Source organism: Rhodnius prolixus, unplaced genomic scaffold (assembly GCF_049639745.1).
Source record: "Rhodnius prolixus isolate KJV_2025 unplaced genomic scaffold, Rpr scaffold_1, whole genome shotgun sequence".
Taxonomy (NCBI): domain Eukaryota; kingdom Metazoa; phylum Arthropoda; class Insecta; order Hemiptera; family Reduviidae; genus Rhodnius; species Rhodnius prolixus.
The window spans coordinates 22283297-22304481 of NW_027411581.1; the positions used below are offsets into that span (position 1 = coordinate 22283297).

The following is a 21185-nucleotide window of genomic DNA, read 5'->3' on the forward strand; positions in this document are numbered from 1 at the left end:
TTAAACTTGATTTAAACACTAAAGTAACGTAACGGCTAAGGTTAGGTGAAGATCCTCCAGTTTCCCGCCATTGAATAAACAGGAACAGATGTTTCAATTTCTGAATATATTTATTAAGTTTGTTTTTGCTGTTTTAATTAAGTTACTGTTTATCAAACTTTTTCAATAATATCAATTATGGTAAAAGCTTTTAGAAATTCGTAGACTAAAATCTGTACTCGACAATTTAAAAGATAGGTAACTGAACAGCCATAACGTAGATAACGGTATTTGATTCCCTCAAAGATAGATGGCGTGGTAAAAATAAGTCAATTGCGGGAGTTATTTTGGTAAGTGTGAAAGATTTGCGATTATCAGAAATTTGTTTCATGATTAAAAATATTACTAGTACAAAATTCCCCCCTATACATAATCTTAAGACGATTTTTAGAAAATTGGGCTTGTAAGTAGTTATCAATGCCATTTGAATTTTCGTCGCAATAGTTACTTCATAGAGTTCGTCCTCGAATACAATTCCCGCGAGCGGTTTTCGGCACTCGTTTTGGTTATGTTTTTGTGCAATTATCATTTTTCATAATTTATTTCTTTTTGCATTAGTAAATTTGCCTTTAGATCATTTTGTATAACATGACATTATTTATTGATTATTTTTACGGCAATGTTTTGTAGGTTACGAGCGATCAATTTCACGACACAAATTTGAAATAAGTAGGAAGTCTGAACTTTGCGGTTTTCTCCGTTTTCATTTTGATAGTGATTATATTTGGATAATCTAGATTGGAAATCCTGAAAAGTGGCTGGGTATTTGTACTGATACAGAAATGCTTGCAAATTATGTCTATTCATGTTACTGTAAACAGCAATCCACTTTGCATAAACCGAAGTAAAGTTTTATTAAGTGATTTAGAATTAGCAAAGAAAAACGAATGGAATCGAAGAAGAAAGCTACGTTTACAACAGGTTTTACTATTTTTACGTACAGTTTATACGAATTTTTTTTACATTTTCTTTTACTTACATTATTGTGTTGTGTCAAATTATTTTTTAAACCCCGTAAAGCAGAACATGAGCCTACGTGACTTATTTCTTCTTTGCCACCATCAGGCTATCGGTGAACCAACGACACCAATTCAGTAAGAATTCAGAAAATCGTGACCATTAATAAAACTAAATCTTTTAGGTATGACCAATGAACGCATATCTTTCCTTTGGTGACAAATATTTCTCTCTTGACTGCAGCAATCGTTAATACCTGCATCACTTTCATTTATACTTTTTCTTACTACGTAATTTAGAGCGACGTCTTCTTAGTGCTTATAAACTTTGATATGTGTTACTTTATTTGAATAGGTAAGACAACAGGCGAGGGATTTAGCTTCAAATCTCCGAAAGAAATGTGACGCCGAGAAAGAACTTAATCATAAACAAGAATGTGAAGAAAATGAGCAGGAGCTCAAGGAGTGGCAGGCAAAACGATTGCAGAAATTACAAAAGGAATACGATAATTGTATTGCTGCAATTGGAACTGGCCATAGAACAGCCATTTGTCAAGTATGTAAGAAAATATAAGCCAGATACAGAATTAGTCCAAGACTTTAAAGATATAGGGTTAAATGTCATAAAAATCACAGTATTTATTAATTTTTGTAACATTAATGCGGTATTTTATGTCTAGATGTAGTTTTCGGATTGTGTTCTTTCGCTACTAATAGCTTTGTCCATCACCGAATAGTGAGTTGTAGAGGCTCTTAGGAAGAGTAAGCTTTACAAATTTTCCATATCGATTCATAGGCATGCATTCTCTCATCCAGGTTCAACTGACAGGAGCAATGGTATTCTACAATCGCCTGCCAGACGCCTTCTAGGATTTTACATTAGGGACTGGTTTAAGCTAGCTCATTCGTCCTTATCATGCTCAGGTCATGGTCATTTGAAGTTTATTTTGAAAGTATTCTGTACCTCACTTCTTTTTTTTTACCACCGCTTGCCGGAATTGGCCATATAACTGACCGCTGGGTGTCAGTTCTTATTCGTAGATGTACGTGTCTGTAAATTGTACGTATAAATGTATAAGTTTAAAAAGTGATTATAGTTGGCCTTGGGTTCGCAAACCCAAGTAGTTCGTCTCATCAACAAACACCTCTGAAGGCCTTAGGCGCGATGAAGTCTCTGAAAGTGTTGTTCGCGTGTTTAAGATGTGAACGCAGGGAGCGCCAAGATCTCTGAAGAAGTGACTACGACTTTTCCAGTTCACTTTCTCCTCGGCAATAAATTTACCGTTTGTAACAATCTAATTAGGTCTTAGTGGCCAATGCTTTTATGCGTACAGATTATTTTAAACTTCTAGTTTTATCCGTTCTAGTCTTAGAGTACCATATTTTATTACTAGACGCTAGAAAACAAATAAACACGTTGATTACTGTTATTTAGGTTGAAGACGAAAAAATTGCAAAAGAGAAGGCAGAACTCAGAGAAGCACTAGCGAAAGCCAGAGGAGATTTAGCACGCGAAAGAGCTAAATTAAGTGCTGTTCAAGCGAAACCAACCAGTGTGGCTAACAAACGTTCTCCCGCCAAAAGAATAGAAATGTGTCAACAGAATGAAAGGTATTTAATCTAATAATTTTATTCTAGTTCTTAAAATGTTTCTCTACAGAAGTTAAGGAAACCTACTTTCGAGTAAATTAATGCAATTATCTCGTAATTCTTAATTGTTTGGACCAACTATTGCAGAATTACGTTATAGTACATTGGACAGAATTAGTGGAAGATTTTTTCCATCACTTTTATCTCTTTCATTTTAATGTTAACATTAGATTGGAGTTCCATACCCAGTTTGATGACTCTATTTCAGAAAATGAATCAAGGATATTGACAGTCCCCCGTCCAGATGAGCCTTTTTTTTTCTAAAAAATAAGCCCCAAAATTTATGGTTATGTATAGTTTATAGTATCTTCTTTTTTTTAGTAAAATTCGTTCAAAAATTCTAAATATTCGATCAAGTGCCACTTTTTTAGGTTGTTCTTAAAGAGAGATGAAAAAGTCGTATAATTGTAGGGTTACTGCATGATTAAAGTATTTAAAAATTATGTGGATTTTAACAACCCGCCTTAAAGCTTCTAAATCCCTGTCGGGTTTACGAGAGGGAAGAGGTGTGTTGACAGTATATGAGCATTGAGGTAAATCGTTAATTTATAGTCGTGCCTCATAAAACGCTTGCTTTGCTGAATTTCTCATAAAATTTGACTGCGTAGAACATAACATATTAAGGGGATAAACTTGAGTTTTTAAGTCTGAGTCCAAAAATAAATGCTACACTAAAATAGGTTTCAGCATTTCCAAGAGTTGCGCTTTTTTATTTCTATTCGCTTCTTTTTTTTCAGGAATAAATCTCGAAAATGCTTTCAGAAAAATAAAATTAAAGAAAAAACGCCAGTTAAGTCTTCTGAAAGTAATCCTTTCTCATCTAAGGAAAATAGGAATCAAGTTACCATCGATTTAAAAACAAATTATCCAACCGAATGCATTGTTACGGGCCCTGGAATTCCTGTACTGCAGCAGAAGCAGGCCACAAATATGCGTCAGCAAAATTTTTCTTCACCAAGGTTAGTTTCTTATGCATTCTTTCTTAGTTTTAAAGTTTTAATTCTTACAGGATGATTGCTTGATAGAAGTAGATTAATATCAAATTTTCGAATTTACCTTTCTTTATAAGGGTTGTTAGTTAATACATGTTTTAAGTTCCTCTAATTAAGAGCAAAATGTTTAGGCATGATCAATATGCTTTTCTGTGAACGGAATGTTTAAAAAACGAAAAGATTGAGAAAACTCAAATTTGGAATTACATTTTGACATTATTGTCTTTCAGATACTGAGATTTAGCTAAGTAAGTCCATCGAGATTGGCCCTTTACTGAATGGATTTTTAGGTTTTAACTATTTATTCACAAACTGCATTGATGATTTTGTTAAAAGTTCGCTCACTGTTTATGAATCTTAATTCATATCCCTTTTATAAGAATTATTCTCACCAGAAAAACTGATTTCTTATTGATACCAGTGGAAGTGAGATGTTAAACTTTCCTCAAAATATTCTAGTAGAACTATTTACTGTTCCTCCGCCTACTTAAAGTAACATAATTTAGAAAGGAGTTCTAAGTGTACTAACTGCTCTGTTAGTACTGCAGGCTCTGGCAGATCGCCCAAACTAATGGTTTGGATGAAAAATAAACATTTCTGAGTATTGGATTAATACATTTATAAATTTTAATAGCAATTTATTTAGCTGTGATTGGTGATTCGTAAATATAATATATTTATTAACACTACAAAAAGGATGCTAACTTATCTGTTTCTTTGTTTCCTTAAATTCCTGCGTGAGCTTTAATCTAATTCAGAGTAATATTAATTTTCTGGCGATGTCGAATGATAATCTGATTTCATTACGGTAGTGCTTGCTGATTGTCTGCGATGCGAGAAATATCAAATGCAATCTGTTGCTCATAAAAAAAAGGAGAGCCCTTTTTTTTTGTAATTACACGCCTGTCTTATGTCATCAATGACGGCTTTTCAATCCATTAATGATGGATCCTACGGTTAGCTGGAAATAACTGTTTTAAGAGTATTAGATTATAATAATTGTGTTCAAATTTAATATTTTTGAAGTTTTACAAACGTTCATTTCCAGAAATTGTTAAGAGGAAGTATTGCGATTATTTCAGTTGAGGTTCCCTGAGTCAGAAAATGTTGTTTTTTATTATAAACCACCCTCCCCTCGCTTGGTGTATTTCAATCCAACAATAACGATGAATCACAAGAAGCTGCAACGTTTTATTTCGTTTGAATACCACCGTTGGATGGGTTTTAAGTATTTGTAGCATAAATAAATATAATAATGTAGTATAAATAAATAAAGTACATATATTTCCACAATTCATTGATGTAGGTAATTTTTGGAATTATTTCTTTCTTTCTTTCTGCTAAGCTATTCGTCAATAATTATACTTGGATAAAGATTTTTATGCATTCGTTTTTCTTGCAGTTGTGCTATTCTTCAGTATCTTTTCCTTAATTATAATTAAAATTTTTTGTTTGGTTTAAAGTAAGAGTGGAAACTTAAAACAAGTTACCATTTGTGGATCTGATGGCACCGATTATTCAAATGCTACTTGGCCACCACGTTCAGCAAGAGTTAGAAAAACAAATATATCTCCCCAAAAAGTTAGATTCTACAACCATGACGAAAGGATCTCTAAAGAATATGTGAAACCTGCGAAGAGTGTCACACATTTAGAAACAAAGTTCAGTGACGTAGGTACTTTCTGGAGGTTTTTTATTTATTTATTACTATTTAACGACCTTTTAATAATTTTATTTCGATTTCATAAAGGCAATGGAAAAGTATGTGGAAAAAGAAGAGGAAGAAGTTATTAAAAGGGCAGAATTTGACGCGGCTGTAAAAAAGAGAAGTGCCTCTAGGGGACAGAAAGCGTTAAGTAAGGAGCGTCTAGAAAGAGAATTTAAATCCATGGCAAGCCAGTTATCAGAAATAGATAAGCAACAGCGAATAGCAAGAATTTTTGAATTTCCATATCCAGTAATTATCTTAATAAGTAATATGTCCATTATTTACATATATTCCTTTAAGATTTTTTTTTTAGTTTTGATAGTTTCCTTCATTTTCTTTTTGTTTCGATGATATCTTGTATGAATAATATAATTTTATCTTATTTTTTATTTATTTTATTTATCTATTTTTTTTTAAGATAACGGCGCCTAAGTCATCAAAAGGCAAAGAACCTGAAAAGTCGCCTTTACTTAAGAGACCATCTACTAGTAAAGAACCAGAAGTTGATGTGTGTGAGTATTATTACAGTTAACTCTACTAAATGTAAAGTATTTTCAAGTTTATATCATTCAAACACTCAAATTATTATAATAACAAGTAGAAACGGCAAGTATCTGTGTGTGACAAAAAATTCTTTCTAAGGACGATTGAAATTGAATATTGTTTAATTTTTCATCGTTTGTCAAACCTACATTCCTCAATTTTTTGGAAGAGTTTATTACATTTAAAAGACATTTTACGCCTTATTACATTAGTTTTCTTTAAGGTGTACTTATCTATTTAGTGAAGCAGAGATGTAAGAAAGTTTGCTAACGTGAGAGTTGGGGCAGACCATTTAACTAGGCGCATAAGTCTAATTTAGAGATCTGATAGAGCAGTAGAAATGGAATCTCTCATTAATATTAAAACGATTCTGTGAGCTCGCTATAAAATCTGCTGCAAATAAACGTCCCAACCTTATAGAATCCTTCTATTTGAGATCCTAAATTCACTTACATATTCACTATAATAAAACCTTTTAACTAAAGCTTTATAACAAATTACTAAAATATCCTGGAACTTATGATTTTATTATATTTTTTCCTTTGCTTGTTGTAAAGTCATATTTTAAGTTATTAGAAATATTTTTTAGTTTTTAAAATAAAGTAATTTTTATTTACTTTTCTTTTGTTTAGACAAAGATATGAAAAAATGTTTCGAAATTGGATCACTCTCCGGTCCCAAAAAAATTCAGAAAGAGCAGAAACACACAAAAAAAAATGTGATGAGTGAAAAGCCGTTTACTTTGAAGAATTTAATTGAAAATTTAGAGAAGGAACGAGATCTTTTATTGAATTCTACTCTAGAAAATTCACCATCTAAAAATTTTGATGAAAGTTGTGAGAGAGGGCAAAGTCTTCACGACTCTAATGCTCAGGAATTTTCTCAAAAGGCAAAACATAAATCTTTAAATAAAGCTAGCACTTCGGAAAAAAATATTGCTGCCGTCAAAGTTAAAAAACAAATTGAACTGTCATCGCATAAAACTTCTTTTCTTCAAAGGGAAAATGAAGAAAATATTGATTCACTTGAAACATCAAAAAATGCTTCGCGTAAAGAGAAGGCTCCACATCCAATAGAAGTTAATGTTATCACCAAACCTTTATGTGATTGCTGTGAGGCTTGTAATTGCACACAACAGCAGCAAAAGAATCTAATTAGTTCTGAGAACGTTGAAAAACCGCAGAAAAAGGATAGCCTTTCTTCTGTTCTAAAAGTTTCAGTTTTGAATGATGATGTAAAGTGCCAGCAACCAAGTATTACTGACGATACTATAGAAGATCCCAGAGATCAATCAAAAACTGACAAGCAAGAAGTAATTGTGACACAAAAGAACAGATGTTCGTTAGATAAAATTTCATCGATTCGTGTAAAAGCAAAGCAAAATAGTTGCTTTAAACCAGTAACAGGATCTGGAAATTCTGAAAATGGAATAAAAGTCACAGTTACAGTGAGAGAAAGGAACTCTAGTCCAAATAAAGTAGACGATCAGGAGTCTATAAATCCTAAACGGGTTAGTGAAATTGGAGGAAACGACATTCCTTGGTATGGACGTTTAAAAAATGATAATGACCTTACAAACTCCAGCTCATCTTTTTATAGCCCACCAAGCAAACTTACTTCTGCTCAGGAAGCTGTATTAAACTCCATTCTTTTGAAAATGTGCCTCAAGAACAACAACCCAGAGCTGCATAAATACATAAAACGTTTGTTATTGATGAACAAAGCAAATATTGACAACCTTCCTGTTTCTAGTTCCAGTGAAATTTCTATTCACAGTGATATATTTTCAGAAATTAGATTGGATCAAATAACTGGTACATACTATCTCGAAGATAATAGAGCAAAATCTAAAAAAAAAATTGTCTTTACTGAATCTAAATCTCGAACTGGAATCACTAGCGCAGAAATGAAACCATTGAAAAAAGTCGTTCATTTAAACACAAGTTCAGAAGAATCAACCAATGGTGAAAGAACTCCCAATTTGAAAGCCTCTGTCAAAAGTAACGATTCTCTACAATCCAACCTAGCAGATGAATATTCAATTCGTCTACAGCAATTAATTGAAATGTTAAATCAGGCTTCTCCAAGGTATGGAGAAGAATTAAGGTGCAATGAATCAACATCTTCTTATGCATATCCCACTTTATCCGAGAGGTTAGAGACTAATTCAGATATAGCGGATTTTGAGTGTTACAACGCAAGTGTAACAGCAAGTGATGGGTGGACAGTTACAGACAGTTTAAATAAAAAAAGAGTAACTATTTCTAATTTCGAAGACGTAGGAAATTCATCATTTGTGAGGAATAATATTACATCCCTAGGCCTTCCTTTTGAATTATTGCCGAAACCATTTTCTTTAGCTGAAGCTGCTACAGAAAGAGAACCACCGCCTAAGCATAAGCCACCAGTATCCAGTAATAAATACAGGTATATTATATACTATAAATTATAAATGTAAAAATACGAAGAGAAGAAGAAAACATATAAATATATGTATATTCTATATTTATATAATAATATAGAATCTTATGTATAGTTATTCGTATATACATTATATATATAGAACAAAATATATTCGAGGTATTGAAATTGAGTAAGAGGGTTTCAGACAGCCAGGAATTATTTATTAAAAATAAGGGGTAAATTAGGACAGTAAAGGAGAATGAAAGTAAGAAGTAAGTAAATTAGAATCTAAAGAGCTAAATAACTTTAGGGAATGAGGTTAATATGGTTAATCAAAATAAATAAAAAACAATTGCAAGTGTTTTCGATGATCGAACTAGCAATCCTTGGTTCGCAAAATAAGTGACTTAAGAACGCACGCTTTTTTGTTCACGTATATACCTATATATATTTTTTTTTAATTTATGTAGAAATTTACAATCTGTTTAGTTAACTACACAATAAGTAAATCATACGAACCTTGGAATTTATTTTTAAAAAATCTTGCCGTTGGTAGCACTCTCGAGTTGACTTAAATTTACTTCCAACTGAACTTTTTGATCATACTTGTGCTACGGTTAGAAGTAGGGCAAGCAAAAGAGAAAAGAACAAACTTGGGATGACACCTCTTCTTCCCTCGCTATGTCCTTTACAGCTTCCACTCGGAAGTATTATGGAGCTGAGGGATACTGGAGCATATCGCTCCTCATACACCACAATTAAGTCAAAATAAAGTTGGAAAACTTATAAAAGATGACTATGTTAAAGCAATGTATAATTGTCCCAGAACAATAAAAGTAAAAATTTTGGTTACTTCATAGTGAATGTAAAAAAACTTCAGGGATTCGTTGGGAGAAGTCATTATGTTAAATAAACTTAGTTCTTAGTTCGACCAGATATAGAATTACATCTGATCAAAATTTTTATTAATATCTTGAATAATTATTTCAGAATGCAAGACCTTCTTCCGCATGAACTTTCGGCTATTCCAGAAGTATCTTCCCACATTTGCCACACAGAACCAGAAATATTACAATCCAGAAATTTAAAACAAGAGAATAATAAGCTTCATTTTCGGGAGGATCAGGATTCAGAAATGTCAGATATTTCTTCTATTTACCCTGGAACGCCTAAAACTATAGTACAAAAAAAGGGCAAGAAGAAAACTCAATTAGAAGAACCAGTTGCTGGAACCAGTGAGTTTTGTATACCTTCAGACAACTCTAGCTTATCAATTTTATCTCATATGTCAAATGAATCTCTTATCGAAATAGGAACAGATGTTTCCGAAAAAGACATAAATAGTTTTTTGGAATCACCGTCTGAATATATTGAAGAAGTATTTAGAAGTTTAGGCGTAGGTTGGGCTTTATCTACTTTTAAAAAAACTAGACAGTCTCGACAACGAGATAGTACATCTACTACGTCTACCAGTAATGAAAATAATAATCATATCATAGAACGTTGCCGGTCCAAATCTACTGGTAAGTTAAAAGGAAGTACAGGACATTCTCATTCGACACCAAAGAAGACTGTTGAACCAATTTCTTCTTCATCTATTGTGAGTGATGAACTTCGAAGGAAATTTAATGCTTTAAAAAGTGATAGAATGAGTTTGACACCTCCTGATTTGAGTCTTAACATACCTTTCTTAGGAAGATTAAATAACAATTCCGATTCAAGTACTTCCATACATTAGAGACATTCTAAGTGCGATTATTGACGGTACTAGTTGTGACGATGGTACTGAATTTATAAATATAGCCTCATTTTAATACAAATTATGTGATTTTTAAATGTTAACGTTTTAACTGAAAGTTAAATTCTATATGAAATTACTATTACAGTTGTTATACTGTTTGTTTAATTAAAGATTAAGTAATAGTCTACATTTTGAATCTGAATACCCATGATAACTAACTTATAATTTTCGTGACATCTTAAAACTTGTAGTCGTATCTGAGATAGCTTATTAACAAGTTTGTCAATAGCATGGTTTTATTAAATAATAATAATTACTTCTGAAAACACTTTTGCGAAAAAATATTTAATCCTAATATAGTTAACTTCTTCAGAATCAATTTAAGAGGGAGTGAGGGATAAATCCCTTCATAATTTTTATTTTTTGAAAAGAGAGCTTCTGTGAGAATTTAGATCTCCGTTCCTTTATCCATTCTACCTTTCTGGAAAACTGCACATATTACTTATAAGAAATTCTTATAATCGTTTTTCAGAAAAACTCGCAAGTTCAAGATTTGATAAGTCGGTATACATATTCAAATAACAATAAACGAATAAAAAACATTGATAAAAAGTTGGCAATATCATTATCAGCAAAAAGTGATAACCACCACAAATCCAAGAAAGAAGAGAAAAAAAGAAAACAATCAATTTTTTACCAATCATAAGTTAGATAATGTTAACCGTCCATTATCTCCATTCGAATTTCAAGTTATTTTCTGTGTAAAAGTATAAATTGTTGAAAAAAATGTAGAAGTGAAATGTGAGTATCCTTTAATCCAAAAATATTTTCTAAAAATAAATGTGGATCTATTTTTCCAGACAGACATATCTATCGAGCAGTTACCTTGTGCAGTGGTCTAATCATTCCATCTGGGAAGTTTATATTGATAATTTTCTAATGACACCTCTAATAATTTATTCTGTACACTTGAGAAATGTCTGTATAAAATACAAAAGGTAACTTAGAATTTTTTTAGTTTGCAGTGGATTCATGCTAATAAGACTCAAAATGAGGGTAGACTGAAATTAATCAATTATTGAAAATAAAAAAAAAAGAAGAAAAATCTTAATCTTAAAATCTCAAATTTTATCCGTAATTTTTCTCAAAACTGTAGGATGAAAACCTGCGAAACCATTAAAAACCAATGGATAAATATCTACCATTTATTTACTTAGTTTAACTGTGGTGATTAATGACTAGTTTGGTAGAACCTTATTGAAAAAGTGTTGGTCACAACGAAAAATGTTTTTTTCTTTACAAGATTAAATAATTTTAAATGTTTATATAAAGTTAGGGAAAGTATAGGAGATCTCTCTCTCTACTTTATGTATACCACTGAACAACCGTTATATTATTTGAGCTGGTAATGTCATGAATTATTATTTATTACCACAAGTTTATACACAACAAAAAAATGATTTGGTAAAGGTAACCGCAGTGGTTTATTTACTTATAATAATGTGCACAAAGGATAGAAATTATTTTCATAAAAAAATTAATTCTCTCTTATAGATAAACTTGATTTTTTTTTCTTTTTTTAACAAAATTACGCATTGTTTGTAATATTCTTAATTCTGACCAATGACCAAGCCAAAGTAGATCTTAGAATGTGCTTTAAAGTCCTCTCTAGGTTCTTTTTATTTGTGCCCAGGACAAAAGCATTATGAGACGTCAGCCCACCTGGACTGGCAGATCAGGAGATTTCTCATGATACTTGAAAGGATCTGATCAACTTACAAAAAAAAATTTACAAACAAAATTAGTGCTGGAGAAAAGTGTAGATGCACAAATAGTAGTCAATGGTGGATACAATCCCAAGCGATAGGTGGGCAAAAATTTCATTATCAGCCACTCGCTTAAATTTATGGACAATCGCTTCTAGTAGACAATAAAAGTCGGGATTACAGGAACAAATTTTTTTCGTTAGTATTGTACAGATGTTACGCTTGTTCGATTATTGAAATACATTTTAGAGGGAGGCCTAACCTTTTCCATCCCTTAAAAAGCCTTAAAGGAATTTCATTGAAAAATATTTTGAATAAAAATTTAAGGTCTACAGATATGCAATAGGTTTTTAAACTAAATTCTAAAAGCTATTCTCAAGAAGCAAATCTCAACAAAACGAAAGAATTCTTTCAGTAAAGTGGTTATTTCGGTTGAAGGATTTTAATCCTAATTTGCCATCGAGGCCAATGGCGTTACCCAATCATAATATGGAGTGTCAGCGCTCAATGATTGTGATTTTTAGTTTTTGAACTAAAACGTTCTTATACACACAGCCATTTTCTGAAAACCTTTTTTCCGTACACTTTATATGTAAATTAGTTTGAACGAAATTTTAAAATCAATTATTACAAGTTTTTATTCATTAGATTTAACAAATAGCACTGAAGCAAATAAGAATAACGTAGATTACTTCAGCATCGCGCTTAAGAGAGTACACTCATTGATAAAAACAGAAATTATAACTTTATTATAAAGCAGAGATTGTTGACCTTGCTAGGGAGAGTTGATTAGACCGGTCCGTTCGGAGAAAACATACAAGATAAATATACAAATCTTTTCCTAAAATAATCACTGTTGAATTACATAATTACCAAAAACGTAAATATTTTGTGAACTTTCATTCCATTTGAATGAATTATAATGTTCAATTTAAAAAATGTTTCTGTGTGTTTATTATTCTTACTGTGGGATAATTCTAACAAAAAATTAGAAATTAAAAATAGGGCAAAAACAAATAACTGATCATTGTTAAAATTTCTGTCCTTAAGTCATATTTTATTAAATTTATTAGAATGATAACCCCTTTCACGACACTGTAGGACTAAAATTTCACGGGGAACTCTGTGTAAGCAAAAAAATGAATATTTTCTGTGTTGTATATTTAGATTATAAGGGTGATTTAATTTTGGCTTCAATTGTGGATCTAAATCAACGTAAATTTATATTTATTTAACAACTACCAAAAGCAAAACTCTTACAAATAAAATATTTTGTATGCAAACCAGTATTAGAAAAAGTGACATTATCTAACAGAGCATAAAGCATGTTAATTAAATGCTTTCTTCGGTTAATTAAAGCAGCTGTATCCAATTCATTTTGTAATTCTTCTCTTAGTTTCATTTTTGACCATAATGAGTCAAGTTAAAAAGTATAGTGAGTTTTTATAAATGTAATCGCCGGCTAAAGGATATTGTTCATTTTAGAAAGGCATTAAATCTAAATATAATTCCAAACAAAGATTCACATGTAATCACACCCAAAATTGAAAAATATAAATGAAAGAAAACTATCATAATTTTTGGGAAAGAAGTTCGTTGAATTGTAGAAGCAATGGGCTCCGAAAATTCAGAGAGGCCTCTTGAAAAAATTTAAACAGAATGGTTTATAAAAAGTAATTTGACCCACAAACACAATAATCTAGGTGAATAAAGATAATAAATTATAATGAAAATTATGCCACGATGTCGGCCAACATAATAATTAAAGATGATGTTAAAAACTAGAAAGGCTTGCAATAATTTAAATGTGAGTACCAACTAATTTCATAAAACCTCAGTCTTTTGGGATAATTATCGCGTGTTTGATTTTGCTGATAGGAGATTTAATGGATTTAATGCGGGTGAGGATTTTTTCAGAATGATAGACATGGCATGGGTCCGCGATGTCCTATTTTAGTCGGGTGAAAAAAAGGTGTACCCATTTTGAGATAAGATCTGGTAACATAGGAAAAATACACTCGCGACTCAGTGATGTTTGGGGGTGTGTGGGTGATGCACATGACTCAATCATAAATAACAATTTCCGTTTCAGAGAGCCAAAGAACAAAGCAGACTAATTCCCACATATTCTTTATATTTTATTCATAAAATATTAATATTTAACTTTTCTATTCGCCCATAGTGATAGATAACAGAATTAGACGAATCTTCAGAATTCCAGTAGTTTTTGTTCATTATTAAGGAAGTAAAATTTGACTGAAACGCTTGGACGACATTCTCTCACTGCACATATTTTAATTATAACAGATAATATTTCTTTAGTTTAGATTAGGCCGATGCAGTAGCGGCTCTTGCATTTATAATTACAGCCCAAGTCTGAAAAACTGTATTCACCAGTCAGAACTCCACCAAAACATAGAAATAAAAAAGACATAGAACTCCTGCTTAAAACCCGTTTAAAATTAATTTTTCTCGTAAATGTTTTGTGTGACCAATGTAGACATAATTCTTTTAAATTTTAAACAAAATCTATTTTCAAAAATTTAAGCTTAGGACTGCACTTTTGCCAACTGATTTTTTTTGGTTAACTCCAATTCTAGTAATGCTTCTAATATTACTCGAATAATATAAAGGTGACGAACAAAATCTTGTTCTAAAGCAGTATTTTAGGGGAGTGCTTAAAGTTTGTTAAGAACCGCAAAAAAATAAATTTTCAAAAAATGCTAAGGCTATTGCGTGAATAGATATAAGGTTAAATGAAAATAATTAGGTACGTCTTAGAGAAAATTGCAAAAAAACTGAAAAATCGCATCAGTAAAGTTGCACTTTTTGCTGAAATCTTAGGAAGAGTTGTGTCAAAATTAATCGCGTTTGACTTTTCTGCATCTTTCGTTTTGAGATATTCAATCCCTCTCTTTCACTCTCACGCTACTTCACTCTCACCACATACATACACACAATCCATACCTTACATATTATATATATAAGTACATAAATAAGGTATGTATATAAATAAGGTATGTATACATACACTCAACGCACTGTGAACTAATTCCACCCCCAATATGGTTAAAAGATAATATGATAATATGATTCTTGGAAGTGAGACTAAAACAAAGTTACAAATATGACTCACTTTATTAATGAATACATTAATAGTACCAGACCATTACCTTCAGTATATTGCACTAACTAAATTGAAAGGAAGACTTAATGTAAGCATTAGGAAAGAGAACGCTTTAATCTAATTTCACGACTATTCTCGCAGCAAATTGCTGCAATTAGAGTGTGTTCAGCAAACCAAGACTGAATAATGAGAATCGTTTTAGCCCAATACCCAACTTTAAATAGTTAAATACCATAAGAACAATAATTTTAACTTCAAATTTCCCAGATTTGTTTTCATAATTTTCAAAATAGAACTGAAAAATTGCAATCTATCTTAATGTTTTATTTATAGTTTATTATTCAGTTTATTCAACATGAAGTCACACATTTACAAACAAATTTTTGTAATTTCGCTTGACGCTGCAACAGCATAAGACTTGTTAGCATAATGGGAGATAAAAACAAACTCATCTCTATAAACTATAGTTTTAAAGTAAAATTTGTTCTGTGACTTGGTTATGACAAAGAACCAAGTCACCTCGCTGTGCTTCATTATTCAACTAAAATTAACTATTGTAAAGTGGTCTGGCAATCATAAAGTAATAATCACTTTATATAATAATGTATGTGTGAAAAGGCAGTTTTCGCATCCGAAAGTAATTTCCTAATTCGGTGTGATGTGAAATTGTAACTAATGTGAACTAATATACCGGGTGCACCGTATGATATAGCTGTTACACCGAAACGTCATCAATTCTACTGCAAGGCCACGGAGAGTGTATTATTCCACAAGGCGCCACGGTAGCGAAAGGTTACCGGCGTTCACGACATCTAATATGGTTGGACGTAAAAAATAAAAAATACGCATTGCCTACTTTACTTTTTTTAACGTCCGCAGAGATCTGATGAAATGCACAGGGTGCTGCCAACTGGTCCTTTAGGTCAGAGTTAACCAAAAACAGCAGCTGTGATCTTTCCAAAACGCAGATTTCTACGATTACCAAAAATTGTATGTAGGGCAAAATTCTGTTTAATAGAATTATAGATTAATCGCTGCAATAAGAGAAAGTTGTAACCTTTAGAATTTCTCTCCGAATCAACCACTAAACTCACTGCCCGACTAAGGAAAGTGTTTCATATAAAGGCAGATCTCATGCTGGAGGCTGCCAGATCATTAAGAAGGCTCTTAGTAGTGTAAAGAACTTATATGTTGACGAGATTTAAATATATAAATTATTTGAATTTAAATAGATATAGTATACACTTAGAAATATATATTAGTATATAGTTCTAATATTACATATTATAATAATGTACTATAGAAATATAAGGGTGTGTTTCATCAGATATACATTTCACTTTTCTTCAGGGGCCACTTCCGGAATCTGATTGCTGCCCTTTATAAGGATGAACAAATTGAAATAAAAATTGTAAATTGGGAAAAAAATTGTAAATTGAGGTAAAAATTGTAAATTGATCAATTGAAATTAACAAAATAGTAAAAGAAAATGTGGAAATTATTTTTCTACAAATTTTATTTAATAATTCATTCATAATTCTAAAATGAATGTTTTGCTTCAGTGCTTACTCTTAAAAAAAATAAAATTAATTAATCATTAATTTCTATTAGGCATTCATTATTATGTGCATGTATCTAGAATAATTTATTTAAGAGAATTCGTTGCTTTCATTTTGTGCTCCAAAAAGATATATAGTACATGTACAAATAGAACAATGATGTGCCCTAAATCAATTGGTTAATCTCAATTGATACAGTCCACGTTATAAATAAAGATTAACTAATTATTAGTAAATATTAGTTTTAAATTAGTGAGCGGAAGTGGCAATGAACTTGACTTGTTCATTCGAGAATTCACGAAATTGTTTGTGAAGATCATTCACGATTTATTAATGTTGTCTGTAGTAGTTACAAAGTGTGGATTTATAAGTGGATGGTCTCTGGTTCGAAATCCACGATGTCTACTTTTCAATTATTAGAAATTCCTTTCACATAATTTGTACGTAGGATTCAAATCCAGCCTGAAAAAATTGCTGATTACTTTACTTACATTTGCTCACTTACATAAACATAAAAATATACATAATTTTTAAAAAATGAAATTCATATTTATATTTAAAATCTATCGCCAAATAGAAGTATCAAAGCTTTTTCAAAGACTTAAGTTGTGTCTAAATCCTCGTAAAGAGAACTGAACTGCTTAAGCGTAAAGCAAAGTTGTGATAATAACTATTTATGTGCTAGAACTAAGAACATTCATAAACAAGAACGTTCTTCAATGGTACACAAAATTAAATAGTCGGAATTAAAGTAATATAATATTTATATTGTTTAAGAAGCCTTAAAGTAACATTAAGTGCGTCTGTTTCTACGAGCTTCACAAGAAAAATGTCAAAATTTTGCCTTTTACTTATGTCGTATGAATTATTAACCTGTAATGAACTATTTTTAGAAATTTACTTTGTTCTCTTGCAATTATATTAATATATTTTTTGTACTGATGAGACCATATTGAAATCCAAATACTCAATAAGCATCCTAACAATATTAGAAACGGTTGTTAAAAGGCGGATTACTTTCAAATAAAACTCCAAGACCTGGAATAGCATTTGATTTATTTAAATAGTAACATTGAAGCTAAACGTAAACACTAAAGGCGAGTGACTTCTGCTAAAGTTGATCACTGAGCATTTGTCAACAATTTTTACGTCCAGGTTTCTCTTACCACCGTGAAAAATTTTGTATCCCTTGAATAAATATCATCAATAAATTGTATATCTTCCGGTTTAGATAAATTTAAACTGTGTCTACACGTGTCGGCCACTTAAAAAAAAAATGATTGAGGGTACTTGGGTCAAATCAACCGAAAAACTTGGAAGCGTTTCTAAGCACAAGGAGTACCTTAAACTAGAATTTCTTAATATTTTTGTCAAAAATAGTAAACTGTGTACATAGAACGATAAATTTTGTTTCTATTCTTTTAAATTTTTATTTCGAAATAGTTCATAGTTAGTTGAATAAGATAATACAGGGGGACTAAACGGTTTACATCAAATGGTGAAGTCGATTTCACGAGATAACGAAAGTTATAAGGGCGAAAGTAGCTAGTAGCTATTGTCACTTTTCACATACAACACAATTTTATTCATGTTACAATTATAAATGTTATTTTGTTCAAGCTACTAATGTTATGCTAGTTGTTAAATTTATAAAACCACCCGTTACCATCTATTTAATTTCTCCTACTCTTTACAAGAAATTTCTCACACATTATTTCTTTGAGCCAATGTGTCAAGTCTCCGAAATTAAGTATTCATTCACCAGAAATATGAGTTTTGGGGTCCACTAGAAAACAATTATTTTTTAATGTTAGTTCGAATGAAGAATCTTAAAAATAAAACGTTTTAGAAAGCTTAAACTTTGTTTTCTGGATTGTTCCTCTTCATGCTTTCGACACCAAGGTTTGGCTTAGAATCAAATCAAAGATGCAACTTTACTTTTACACCAACGAAAATGGCTTCAACAATTTTTTAAAATTTCATATGCTATTTATTTGACGTAATGCCTACCATTTTTATTTTAAATTGTTTTCCAAAGCAAATTGATTTCTGAGTCTTATGTTTATATTCCTGTTTTTCTGAAGTATCTCTTTAATTTTTACTCTAAATTTATTACTAGTTTAAGTAAATAAGGAAATAAAATTTTAGTGCTTAATTTGATGGCTTTCCGATCTTGCGATTAACATTTCAAAAAAATTGAAAAGAAAGTTTTGCGGATTTCAGAGGTGCACTTTAAAATTGTATAATTCTAACTAATTATCCTTCAATTTAATTAAAACAAGCTCAATTTTCATCAAACGACTTAACCCATTAATAAAACTCACTGCAATAAATGAGTCCATGGAATTTATTTTAAAAAATCAATAAATACCGTATTGCCTATTCCTCAGTGGTTAAAAAAGTTATCCAGTCGCTTGAAAAGATGGCAACCAGATGGCGATAGATATGGGGAGTACGATGGATGAAGCAGAACTTGGACCTCCAACTCATTCAATTTTCAGATGGTGATTTGTGAAACATTAGGGCGAGCATTGTGTTTTCTGTTGACCATTGCCGTGATTTCCAGAACATTTTGTCGATTTCTTTAAAAAATATAATCCTATATCGAGCTTTTACGCGCTTTTAAACATGTATAGTGCATGACACAAATGTCCTACCTTTTTTCCCCATCATTTTTGGCCTATAAGGCGTAACCTTCCCTGCTGTCGTAAAATTCCCACTTTTCATCTCAAGTCCCGATTCGGTTCAAAATTCGGGTGACTAGTTGCGCAAGTGCCATGAAGAACAAGCTACTGAAAGTTGTCGAGATGCCGCAGTAATGTTGGCAATAATGGCGCATTTTAAAAAAGGAAAATGGTCAACCAACCATAAGAGATTAAATAAATATTTCGTTCTTAAAAAGTTTTGAATAGTACACATTTCAAAATCCGTAAAATTTTTCTTCCGACCTAATAATTGACTATTTGAGGACATTGAACTTTAACGCATCATAGTTTCTCCTTTTCCTAGGTTCTTTTTTTTCAGTGAATTTTTATTCTCCCAGCCTCCCTCCCAACTATCTATTTTCTTGCATATAATGCTTTCGAACCATAACCCAGTATCATCTTCTCTGCATCCATGATCAAACCAAATAAATCTTTGTTCTTTAGTAGATACTAATATTACTTCTGTAGCTTCTGTTACATCGCCTTACCTAGATTCAGTGAATGTTAGAAGTAAGACTACGTCTCTGAGACTTAAAAGATCTATTGTGACACCCAAAATAGATTTAAGAGTTCCTCTACCATTCCTGTTTATTTAATTAATCTTAGGAGTCTAGTGTAGGATCTCTGGACAAAGAATAGAAAGAAAGGAGATTTTTCCGAATAGCCGTACACTGAGTCTTAGTAGCTCTTCTCTTCCTGACAAAACCAGCACAGGATGTCCTCTGCCAGGCTCATGCATCGCCTGTCCATTCTCCTCAACATTTCTATCCTACAATAGACCCTTTCCTTTCTCCTTACTGCTGTCTCATTAATGATTTCATGATCTTATTAGGTGTACATTGGTTGTGCTCCTCTGAATAATTAATAAATAAATTATATCCTTTCTAATTTTTGTATTTTAATATTTAATTTACATTCCACACTATATCTAAACCTATATCTAAAACAAAACAAAACAAAGTATAAAAAGCTTTTGCAAAGAATGTACTTAAAATGACAAGGTGGTCAAAGTACTCTAAGCTATGATAATTAGTACGCTTATGTAACGATAGAGTAAAAACGATTATGGTCACTAATTTTTCTGGTTTTAATCTTCTTCTTATTATTATTTTTCTATTATGATACGGCTTTTATTAGCCATCTTTTCAACTATAATTGAAGTAATGTTATATATATTGTTAAAGATTAATAATTTTAACGTTATTCGATTCTTGGTCTATAAAGATATTAAAAAAGAAGGAAAACTTAATGAAAAGCAAAAACCAGGACTATAAATTCACATTTGAAAAAAGCATGCTTGCTCTACGTGAAGTTCTGCAGTTGACCAGGTTCTGGCTGAATACATTTTGAAATCACCTCAAAATTGAAAATCCATACTTAACCACTAACTTTCAGCTGTCCTCTCAATAGTAAATTTTAACTAAAGCACCATTACTAATAAAAATAAGTAATCAATGGATTGCCAGTATTGACTATTCCAAAACTGTGCACCTTTTTTGTGCAAGATGGCCGCCATCCCCACTCCGCCCACACCTACCCCACCAATCCTTATTGACTAATCATCGAATTGGACGAGGGTTTAAGCCACGCCCTCCCTCCTTATTGACTGATCATCGAATTGGACGAGGGTTTAAGCCACGTCCCTACCCCCTCCAATCAATCATCGACACACCTAAAATGTGCAAAATGGCCGCCCTCCCAGGCAATCATCGATTTCGACGACATCACCTTTACCCCCACCCCTTCCTAATCGACCAATCAGCGAATTCGACGACACCACCTTCACCCACCCAACCATACTTCTATTACATGACACCTACCTTTACCCCACCTATCAGTCGTCATATTCATTGGCCTATCAACCTCCTACAAGATGGCTTAACCGCTGTAGTACACAAGATGGCGGACCTCGTACCAGCTGATGACGTCAATATGGCGGGCTTCATACCACCTGTAATACAGAATATGGCGGACCACATACCAGTTGATAAAACAT

The 21185-nt window shown here is 31.8% G+C and overlaps 1 protein-coding gene across 2 annotated transcripts; it reads left to right on the plus strand.

The window, feature by feature from the left end:
• The first annotated feature begins 691 nt into the window (after window positions 1–691).
• LOC141457698 (uncharacterized) lies at window positions 692–10834 on the plus strand. 2 transcript variants are annotated; one of them, XM_074134909.1, is made up of 10 exons: window positions 692–960; window positions 1351–1551; window positions 2431–2606; window positions 3383–3604; window positions 5101–5308; window positions 5388–5594; window positions 5764–5857; window positions 6521–8315; window positions 9282–9526; window positions 10565–10834. In XM_074134909.1, the coding sequence occupies exons 1-10, from the start codon at window positions 835–837 to the stop codon at window positions 10612–10614; spliced, it is 3324 nt and encodes a 1107-aa protein (XP_073991010.1). In that variant the 5' UTR covers window positions 692–834; the 3' UTR covers window positions 10615–10834. The 2 variants fall into 2 exon arrangements, with proteins under 2 accessions (XP_073991010.1, XP_073991003.1); XM_074134902.1 differs by lacking the exon at window positions 10565–10834 and having other exon boundaries at window positions 9282–10219.
• Window positions 10835–21185: the final 10351 nt, after the last annotated feature.

Bases quoted from the DNA above. Each gene is read 5' to 3' on its own strand.
- LOC141457698 (XM_074134902.1), top strand. From the start codon at position 835: ATGTCTATTCATGTTACTGTAAACAGCAATCCACTTTGCATAAACCGA. The intron at 961-1,350 runs GTTTTACTATTT...TTATTTGAATAG, and splicing joins GAAAGCTACGTTTACAACAG to GTAAGACAACAGGCGAGGGA. The intron at 8,316-9,281 runs GTATATTATATA...TAATTATTTCAG, and splicing joins GTATCCAGTAATAAATACAG to AATGCAAGACCTTCTTCCGC.